The sequence below is a fragment of the Brassica oleracea genome, chromosome C1 (genome assembly GCF_000695525.1).
Source record: "Brassica oleracea var. oleracea cultivar TO1000 chromosome C1, BOL, whole genome shotgun sequence".
Lineage (NCBI taxonomy): Eukaryota > Viridiplantae > Streptophyta > Magnoliopsida > Brassicales > Brassicaceae > Brassica > Brassica oleracea.
Genome location: NC_027748.1, coordinates 26,506,548 through 26,516,708, shown reverse-complemented (window position 1 = coordinate 26,516,708; position 10,161 = coordinate 26,506,548). Strand labels below are relative to the sequence as shown.

Genomic DNA, 10,161 nt, shown 5'->3' with positions numbered 1-10,161 from the left:
GACGACTGAAATATACGTCGTCCGAGTAAATTATTCAACAGACGACTGAAATATACGTCGTCCGAGTAAATTATTCAACAGACGACTGAAATATACGTCGTCCGAGTAAATTATTCAACAGATGACTAAAATATACGTCGTCCGAGTAAATTATTCAACAGACGACTAAAATATACGTCGTCCGAGTAAATTATTCAACAGACGACTAAAATATACGTCGTCCGAGTAAATTATTCAACAGACGACTAAAATATACGTCGTCCGAGTAAATTATTCAACAGACGACTAAAATATACGTCGTCCGAGTAAATTATTCAACAGACGACTAAAATATACGTCGTCCGAGTAAATTATTCAACAGACGACTAAAATATACGTCGTCCGAGTAAATTATTCAACAGACGACTAAAATATACGTCGTCCGAGTAAATTATTCAACAGACGACTGAAATATAAGTTGTCCACACCCTAAACATAACCCCTAAACTTAATTATCTAATTAAAGACTTCATAAAATCAAATCAAACTTGAAAAGTGTTTACTATACACATAAATAAACACATATAGGTGAAAACTAATTTTTGAAAAAAACATTTTAGTTTTCCAAAATCTAACCCTAACAATACATACAATACTACAACATATGTTTGCCAAACTCCTAAACCAAAGTATTTCATGATTCACTACTTCCACTCATCTATCTTCAAAACAAATCAATTTTATCATATCTTAATTTATATCACTTAAAACTGTTTATAATTACTTGATTTTTATTTTTCACGCATCAAAATATTTTTTTACAAGATTTATAAATTATTTTTAAAATAAACCGGTACCAGACGACTTACACTTCAGTCGTCCAGACGACTTCCAACATCTCAGACGACTCAGACGATTTACAAGGGCTATATTCGTAAAAATGGCTTCTGTTTTTTTGTTTGGTCACAAGGGACTGAGCTGTAATTTCACTAGGCTTTTAGGTTAGTTTTGCATTTGATTCAAGTTTGGGTATATGTTTGGGGTTAAAATCAAGTTGTGGGTTAGTTTTGGCAAAAACCCCTTTTATTTTTAATGATAATATTTTATTAAATTATTTAGATCCATATATTTGTTCCAATTATATAAAAACACTACTATATAAGTTTAAACAATGAAAGATATTTCTCATTACATATTTTAATATTATTCTTTGCAGATTTTTTTTTCTTTGGAGATTTTAACTTTTAGTGATTATTTATTTACTTATTTACTTAGATGCATATATTTGTTTCAACCATATAAAACTCAACTATAAAAATTGTAAAAAGGAAATTTTATGATTTTGTTATTTCTCAGAATTAGGAAAATACACTACAAAAAAACACATCAATTCATTTATATCTCATAAATAAATTATATTAGTTTTATTTATTTATTACCCGCAAAATTAAGTATACTTCATATGATTAGAAATATCTAATTATTCAAAAAAAAAAAAATCTGGTCGAAAAAAGAATTGTTATGAGTATGATAAAGTTTTACCGAAAGTAAATGCTAATAGTTAATTAGCATTTATGGTTTTGTTTTGGTTTGTAAAGAAAATTTATTTGTTACCATAAATATAGGATATCTCTATTATTTTGTAAATATGATAAAAATCTAAGGGTAGAGTCCTAAATTTTTAAAATAGGATCCTGATTTAATAGTATAGATAATAGGATGAGGAATAAAATGTTTTAATTGTTTTATAAATGACTTATAAGACATATATAGACATTATAAGACATTAATAATTATTATAATTCTTTATATACGAATATAATATTATATATAAGAATTTGAAATTGTTATATCGTTTTCTATAACTTATTCTCTACTATTTAATAGTATAGATAATAGGACGAGGAATAAAATGTTTTAGTTGTTTTATAAATGACTTATAAGACATATATAGACATTATAAGACATTAATAATTATTATAATTCTTTATATACGAATATAATATTATATATAAGAATATGAAATTGTTATATCGATTTCTATAAATTATTCTCTACTTATTATTTTATGTAGTATATAAATATAAAAAAATAATCAAAACATTATTGTAGTTTCTATAATTTTGACAATTAGTTATCATAAATTATTTAGACTTACTTTTAATTTTAGATATATTAAAATAAATAAAATTTTAACCAATCAAATTAAAAATAATTTTTTTTTTACTTTTTCTACTATTGATAATTAAGCAAAAAATTATTTACATGACTTTTCATTTAATATATAGGAAAATTATTAACCAAAAAAGGTTTCTAAAGTGACTGGGCTTCTCGAATTGTATCATTAATCTGTTGTTATATGCAACGTCGCCCATAAGCCCATAATTAGTTTCAGAGAACCCTAATCGTACGCCCACACATATTGTTCCACACAGTTGTTCCCTCGCTTTATCGACAATGGCTGAAAGAGGTGGAGAACGCGGCGCTGAGCGTGGTGGTTTCGGACGTGGATTCGGCGGTCGTGGCGGCGGAAGAGGCGGTCCAAGAGGCCGTGGACGACGTGCAGGCCGTCCCACAGAGGAAGAGAAATGGACACCAGTCACCAAGCTCGGTCGTCTCGTGCGAGATGGTAAAATCAAGCAGCTAGAGCAGATCTATCTCCACTCTCTCCCTGTCAAGGAGTACCAGATCATAGATCTCCTCGTTGGACCTTCGTTGAAAGATGAGGTTATGAAGATCATGCCTGTCCAAAAACAGACAAGAGCTGGTCAGAGGACGAGGTTCAAGGCCTTTGTCGTTGTCGGAGATAATAATGGACATGTCGGGTTGGGAGTGAAGTGCTCGAAGGAGGTTGCGACTGCTATCAGAGGTGGGATTATTCTAGCCAAGCTCTCTGTGATTCCGGTGAGGAGAGGTTATTGGGGTAACAAGATTGGGAAGCCACATACGGTTCCCTGTAAGGTTACGGGGAAGTGTGGTTCTGTTACTGTGAGGATGGTTCCAGCTCCTAGAGGTGCTGGTATCGTGGCGGCTAGGGTTCCTAAGAAGGTTCTTCAGTTTGCTGGTATTGATGATGTCTTCACTTCCTCCAGAGGATCTACCAAAACCCTCGGAAACTTTGTCAAGGTCTGTTTCTCTTCTTCCTTGTAGTAATGATTTAGTTAACATTTGCTTAGTTTGTTTATGTTAGAATGTAGAAGAGTATCTATGTAATTATGAATGCCAATTGCTGTTTGGTAGAATATTTAAGCACGCAAGTTCCTGATTAGTACATGTCATTTCTTAATCATCTTTGATTGATTAATAGTAGGTTTCATTTGATACGATGTTGTATGTTTAGACTATATGATAAAGAAATTAAATTTTAAATCTTTATAATTCTTGATCAACCTGAATCTGTAGTTAATGTATTTCTTACAATGTCAATTGCAATTTGTTAGCATATATCTTCTTGATAATGTTCATGCTAAATGCTTAGATTGATGAGTTATTGATTGATATTGGTTTTTGATGTTTGTTGTTGTTACCACCACGCAGGCTACATTTGATTGTCTCCAGAAGACATACGGGTTCCTTACACCAGAGTTCTGGAAAGAGACGAGTTTCAAAAAATCTCCGTACCAAGAGTACACTGATTTCTTGACTACTAAGGCTGATTCTGCTGCCAAGGTTATTACCGAGGTTGAAGACCAAGCTTAAAGATTGTACGGCCTTTATGAATTTTGAGTATTATCAGTTAAGACATGGTTTTATTATAGGTTTGGCTGTTGCAAATGTTTTTCCCTGTCTTATCTGCTTTGGCTAAAGATTTTGTTGGACATAACTATGATAGTTCTGTCATAATACTTTTGCTGCAAGTCAGTTTTCATCAGTCGTTTTGCTTTTTATCAAATTTGTCTTTAAACTAAGTGTAAAAGAATCACAATGTGCAACTTTAAGTTGTGTTTGGTCAATTGGAATATATTGATGTGCACCAAGTGTTAGATAGATAACTAAGATATAAGAATAATTTTAATTTTTGTTCACTGACCCATTTTAGGTTTCGTATTGTAAAATAAAGAAGGGCACCGAGTGGAAAAGAAGATCAGAATCACAAAGAGCTCTTTTGCTCTTCATTCTTTTGAGAAATCTCAAGAAAATTTGGAGTAACCTATACATTTCTTCTTGCAGTAACTATAAAACCTATATCCTTAATGCTTTAATGCTTTTCCCTGGTGTAGTTCCAACCGAAGAAAATGAATTCCATATCTATTTACAGTGAGTGAGTATTCTCATTTAACATTGACTCCTTTTGGAGCCGAGCCCTTGGACAGAAAACTCTTCTGCGTATTGAAGCCTTAGTGATTGAACGAGCACGTAGCATTACTAATTACTTCCACCTGTGAAAACGTTCTAACTCCGTTTGTGGAGTTCGATCATCGTTGGGGTACGATGCTCTGGTGAAGAAGCACTGGGACACGACTTGTCTTCATGTTCTTGACCAGACTCATTGCCCTGATAGCCCCATAACTCTTTAGCTATTGCATCTCCTTCCTCTGCACAAAAAGGTAAAAAAAAATGTAAATTTCTCATCATTTAATCAAGTTGATCAAACAAACCAATGGTCTGAACTCTGAGTTCAAACCTGGCTTCAATTTCTCTGGATCTGGCAACTCCTGAGTACTGCATTCACCTATGCTCGATGATTTCTGAGAATGTAACGGTATTTGCGAGTACACATTATGTAACTTTTTGTGTAACTCTTCCATCTTTCCTGCCATTTCATCAGCTCTGTCCATGTCTAAAAGCACCTGTAGAAGAAAAAATATACACTGATTTATCAAGCACCAACCGTAGTGGCAACATAAAAGGTTCTGGTTACATCTGATCATAACCTGAGCGGGATGTTTATGGAAAATGGGCGCAAATCTGTGCCGGCAATACTCACTAAAAAGCAGAGTGAGAAGAATTAACGGTATAGTGAAACCCGAAGCAACAGTTGACAGCTTTAATCCGAAAAAACCCAAAGCTATAATCTGTGTCAAGAGCAGCGAAAAGATTGTTGTGTTGTGAAAGATAGGCCAGTATTGTCCACCGCTTTCATACTTTGTGATATACACGTTGAGTATCTGCAAAAAATAGAAACAACCCTGGTAAGCCTAACTATGATATTATTATTAAGTAAAAGAGATCAGAGAGAATGTATACCTGATTCTTGTATATCAGATATGCAAGGAAGAAGTATATCAACAAAAACGGCAGAATAAGTGGCGCTATGACTGAGTTGGTGAAACCCAGGAGCCCAAACAAAAGCAGCCTAGGAATTTCGGTATGGTATGGGAACCTTAGTGTTTCGTACGACTCATCCTTGTTCTTTGAAACAGCTTTTGCAACCAGATTCCATATAAGAGCCATTGGTTGCATTATTTCACAAGCCAAACTGGCCCAGCCAGATGTGAAACAATAGGTCGTAAAGAAGCCAGCCTGCATATGTCAATGGTTCAAGCCATATTCAGAATTAATCATATAAAAAATAAAACATGGTAATGCCCTAAAGCTATGGACGATGTCTAAAGAACACATTATATATATATATATATTCCCTTGTAACTCACCTGTGTCGGAACTGCTCTTGCGAGTTGTGCAGGTATGTCCCTGACACTAGAAAAAACATTCAATTGCCTGATAACAGACCCGGATAAAATATTGACAAAGAACACATTCCAGATAGTAAAATATAAGATTTTGATGCATGCACTTTTCTTCCTTATACTCCGCGCAATACTTCCCTCCAGAGTTGAAAAATACATCATCAATGGTGGAACGGCGTAGAAAAACAGAATCAAGATCACACTTGGTAAGTACCCTGTAATGACCTGGTTTATAAACTTCCTGCATAATGGTTTGAATGGTTAAATAACTTTAAGAAAGATTAAACAAATCAAGAACATCGATAATTTTTTATTCTCATGCATGGTTGCTAAACCTACAGAGAATGCTCGTTTATTCTATATGCTTTTCCGCAGGCCTATCTAGTTTTTAATGGCATATGACCAGAAGAGTGAAAACAAAAATAATATACTCACTCCTTCAAGATGCCTCTTAGAAAGGGAAATGCATGAGACAGCTGCTGTAGTTGTGTCAGCCCTTGAATGAAGGTCACGGGAATAAGAAACACAAACATGAAGGCAACTGCACCAACGAGAGTTGCTATTCTCCGTATCCAAAGTTGTCGATAAGGTATGTTAAGGTTTCTCCAATACACATCGTGAGGTTCTGGAGCTAAGTCTGTCACCCATAACATAGGATTTGATGATTGTAGAACCTCTGAAACTACAAGTGCATCGTAGCGTGTCTTGAAAAACACAAAAGCAGCTGGACGTTCCTGAAAATGAGCAAATCTTAATGGACAGTTTTGTAGTACAAATCAATAAGCATGGTTTGGAACTATTCTTTATTATGTTATGACTATTTCAATGTAAGCACTGCTACTTCTATTATCAATGAAAGTTAGAAGAATTCCTTACTTGCTCTGGTGTAGTCATAGTCAACTCACCAATCTCCATTCCTTTTACACTGTCACCCTCATTAGAGAGGATGTGAAAAGAATTTGTGGCTGTAAGCCCTCCACAAAAGGTGCATGGAGTCAAACTCGGTTTACAATTAATTTCAGGAGCAACATGTTTTAGACTCTGGCACATCCTCTCCGCATCAAGCTGAAACAAAAATTGTGATACTAATTACTAAAGGTCAAACTTTTTCTCTGATACAAGAACACACCATCCACATCATTCATACCAAATTTCTAACTGTTTCTGTTTTGATTCCACATGCTGAGAGATACCAACCACAGCATTAGAAATCATCAGCTATGAATGTAAGAGCATCTCTGCTTATAGTCATCAAATAAATAGTCCTTAATAACATCCTAAGCCGTAGATTAGCTATCAACAAAAAATATTACCGAAAGAAGAAGAAGAAGAAGAAATGCATAAAGCAGGCAAAATTTACAGATCATTTACACTAAGAGCAAGAATAGCTTTGTTAAGAACATTCTATCTGACAAGGTTAATCAAGAGGAACCATTTGGTGGGACAGATAACAAAAGAAAAAAGACCAATGACTGGACCCAGGAGAATGCGTACCAGAAGTCTCTGAATGATGCCATTGTGGTAAACCATTTGGTGGGACACATAGCTTGAGGAATAATAATTTGTGAAGTATTTGCTCAGTGTGTCACTGTAAGATTGGTCAGGAGACCATGGAATAGCACGGATAAGAACGGTAAATTGACTTGGCTTTGAGGCAGATCCAGTAATATGTCCAAGCCTCATTTTGGCTATGGTCCTATACTCCTACATTAAAACAAATTCCTAAGAGGAGGAAAAGTGAACTGAAAAGATAACATGAACTTATGAGAACCAATCCTAAGAAATTAAGAATGCATGAGATAGAAGAAGTGGTCCTCACAAAGTATAGAAGAAGACATGCTGCTGAGGTTATAATGTACAGTGCAAGACAATGAACCCACAGCCTGAGAGTTACAAAAAATAAAAGAATCAGCACTTTAATATTCTTTGTGTGTGTAGAATAAATTAGAACTATATTTTGCTCACAGAGAAATGAAAACAAAAGTACAACAATTACCATTTTGAGCCTTCTTTAAGATTTTCAATGGTGAACACTTCGGATGACTCCAAATGGATTTCCTTATGCACCTTCGGTTGCCCATAGTAATTAACAGGCAACACAAAGGCAATGCAAACGACAGCAGTGATAAAGAAAATACGAATGCTGCAGGAAACAAAAAAAAAAACACTAAGGCAAATCGTTGAAGAGAACAAAGAAGCAGAACAAACAAAAAAAAAAAACAATTTGGGAAAAACCTAAAAATGACCATCCTGAGGAAAACCACAGCGTCAAGACCAGCAGCAGCTAATAACTCGTCTTCACTAGTTTCCCATGCTTTGACAAGCCAACTTGGAGAAGGCACAAACCTCTCATACCAAAAAGGATCATAACGTCTAGCACCTCCACAAACAAGCCTTCTTCCAAAATAGACACAGTAATTGGCTGGCTGTTTCCTGAGTATTGAATAAAGGGAAAGAAGCACAATGCAGATCGAAATATTGATTCCAGCAGATGTTAAAAGAGCTGAAATCTCCATCTCGCTCTCAGTTCGACCTCCTCCTCCTCCGTACTAAATAATTGCAGGCAGAGAAGAACAAGACGAGGTTCTTGAATCCGTAAACGAACTGTAAAGAGACAGAAAGTAATAAAAGAAGCTTATAAGGGCTCATGAGATATTAATCACAGAAACGCCACATACTTTATTTCATACGCTTTTGTAATTTAATAAACTAAGATAGATCGAGATTTACTAACAACAACATAAACTTTCAAAATCATAATCAGTACCTAAACTTGCAGAAGAAGTTACGACACTAATGCTTTTAGATCCAAATAAATTTATGTTTCCCCGTAGACAGTAAATGATAATACTACATGTTCTTCCTTCTCCAGACGCAAATCGAATTTTTTTTTAAATCTAAATGGCGTAAACGTAGAAACAACACAACACCATTGAATAAAAGAACCAGATTCGAGTAAAGCCACAGAGATTCTGATTCCCTAGAAGAAGACGAGCGTAAAACGAATCTAATCCAATGAAGAGCCGATTCTTTCCTCCAGAAGCAAAAAACGGAAGAGAGATCTTCGCGGTGACTTACATGGAGAAACGACAAAGCTTTGCTTTGACTAGAGAGAAATCGATTAGGGCACAGAATTCAGAAACCCTAAGAATTCGCAGAGAAAATTGCTTTGCAATTCTAATCCCGCGAGGAGTTCGCGTTCCAGTTCATATCTTATGAAAATGGTTGACGCATGAAGATTGGCTGCTATGTGAGAGCGACTACTCTGTGGACGAACTAACTCTGACCGTTCGATTTTAAAATATGGGTAAGATGGTGACACGTGTGGTTTTGCTTATGGTTAGTGTATTTATGGCGTGACGCTTTTTCTTCCAACATTCAAAGTGTTAGTTATAAACTGTTATGACTGGGAAAGTACGGGAAGGCCAAGGAATATTTTCATGTGTTTTTCCCGCTGTGAGGGTATCCATGAATTTCTAATATTCATAGTAAAAAAAACATTTCCACAATCAATTCCGGTGGCAGTGCCGCCAGTCACCAACCATATTTTTTGTTTTTTTTGTTGTTTGTAGATTAACTTTCGCTCGACGAATTTCTTTTGTTCCGGTTAGCGGATCTAATCTTTTGTTTGTAGATAATTTGTAGATTTTTTTTTTAAAAGTTGATATAATGAGATGCAATCACCCATTTAGTTTTCACCTAAAATCCATTTTTAAAATTTTGATTAATTTTTTTATAAATTTTTGTGAATCTGTAACATCAATATTTGCAAAATTACAGAAATTTGATTATTATTTATTGATAAAATTTGTATACTATATGACTAGTAATTATTTAATAAATAATTTTAAATTTTATATATATGTTTAAGATGTTAGTATTTAAGAACTAGTAAGTCATATTTTTCTTATCTAATAATATTATTATCAAGTAATAACTTACCATTTATAAAGATATTTCATTGTTTTTCTATGTTTTAGTCAATTTGTCAAACTAAATATATAAGAAAGAGAAATTAATGTTGTCCAAAAAAAAAAGAGAAAACGTTAACATACTGGGTAAATATATCACTTATGTTTAGTTTACTTATGAAAATATATAAATGAGTTATCTTACTATGATTTAAGAAAATGCATATTTGTTCATTAGTAGAAATGAGTAACAAGTCAAACAACACCAAGTAATTACTTTTATGTAATATTTGATATTTAGTTTATACTTGCAAATAATTTAAATAGATTACTTGATATTCGATTTGGTCAAGCCCGATTTTACCGGTCAAACCCAATCTTATTGGTCAAGTATCAACAAGTACGGGACCGATAAAAAGTAATTGTGCCCACCCCTAGTTTTCGGAGTTTTTTTTACTTTTGTAATCGAGATTTTACTGAGTTTTTTACAAATTTGAAGACATGCATGCATTTATAAATTGTTTCAGATTGTTGGACTTCTAAAGATATCTTTATATATAAAGTAAGCTTTGTATCCCTTCTAGAGTGTCCAGCTCGGATGCCACATCATCAATTTAGTGAAGCTGAACGAGACACGTGTC

The 10,161-nt window shown here is 34.2% G+C and overlaps 2 protein-coding genes across 4 annotated transcripts; one reads left to right on the top strand and one right to left on the bottom strand.

Moving 5' to 3' along the window:
* Positions 1-2,361: 2,361 nt before the first annotated feature.
* On the top strand, positions 2,362-3,863 carry LOC106312658 (40S ribosomal protein S2-2). The gene is made up of 2 exons (XM_013750263.1): positions 2,362-3,105; positions 3,517-3,863. Exons 1-2 carry the CDS (start codon positions 2,437-2,439, stop codon positions 3,676-3,678), a joined length of 831 nt encoding a protein of 276 aa, XP_013605717.1. The 5' UTR covers positions 2,362-2,436; the 3' UTR covers positions 3,679-3,863.
* A 162-nt stretch (positions 3,864-4,025) lies between these two features.
* Positions 4,026-8,802, bottom strand: LOC106312640 (CSC1-like protein RXW8). Of its 3 annotated transcripts, none has more exons than XM_013750234.1 (12): positions 8,688-8,802; positions 7,845-8,213; positions 7,606-7,752; positions 7,429-7,492; positions 7,104-7,313; positions 6,486-6,674; positions 6,045-6,343; positions 5,574-5,850; positions 5,167-5,442; positions 4,854-5,087; positions 4,604-4,769; positions 4,026-4,514 (listed from the first exon to the last, which is right to left on the bottom strand). In XM_013750234.1, exons 2-12 carry the CDS (start codon positions 8,123-8,125, stop codon positions 4,372-4,374), a joined length of 2,286 nt encoding a protein of 761 aa, XP_013605688.1. In that variant the 5' UTR covers positions 8,126-8,213; positions 8,688-8,802; the 3' UTR covers positions 4,026-4,371. The 3 variants fall into 3 exon arrangements, with proteins under 3 accessions (XP_013605688.1, XP_013605705.1, XP_013605697.1); XM_013750251.1 differs by having other exon boundaries at positions 7,845-8,158; XM_013750243.1 differs by lacking the exon at positions 8,688-8,802 and adding an exon at positions 8,377-8,679.
* Positions 8,803-10,161: the final 1,359 nt, after the last annotated feature.

Coding starts and splice junctions, on each gene's coding strand:
- LOC106312658 (XM_013750263.1), top strand. CDS start 2,437: ATGGCTGAAAGAGGTGGAGAACGCGGCGCTGAGCGTGGTGGTTTCGGA. Junction 3,106..3,516: donor CCCTCGGAAACTTTGTCAAG/GTCTGTTTCTCT, acceptor ACCACCACGCAG/GCTACATTTGATTGTCTCCA.
- LOC106312640 (XM_013750234.1), bottom strand. CDS start 8,125: ATGGAGATTTCAGCTCTTTTAACATCTGCTGGAATCAATATTTCGATC. Junction 7,314..7,428: donor CATGTCTTCTTCTATACTTT/GTGAGGACCACT, acceptor GTTTTAATGTAG/GAGTATAGGACCATAGCCAA. Junction 5,851..6,044: donor CTAAGAGGCATCTTGAAGGA/GTGAGTATATTA, acceptor ACCATTATGCAG/GAAGTTTATAAACCAGGTCA.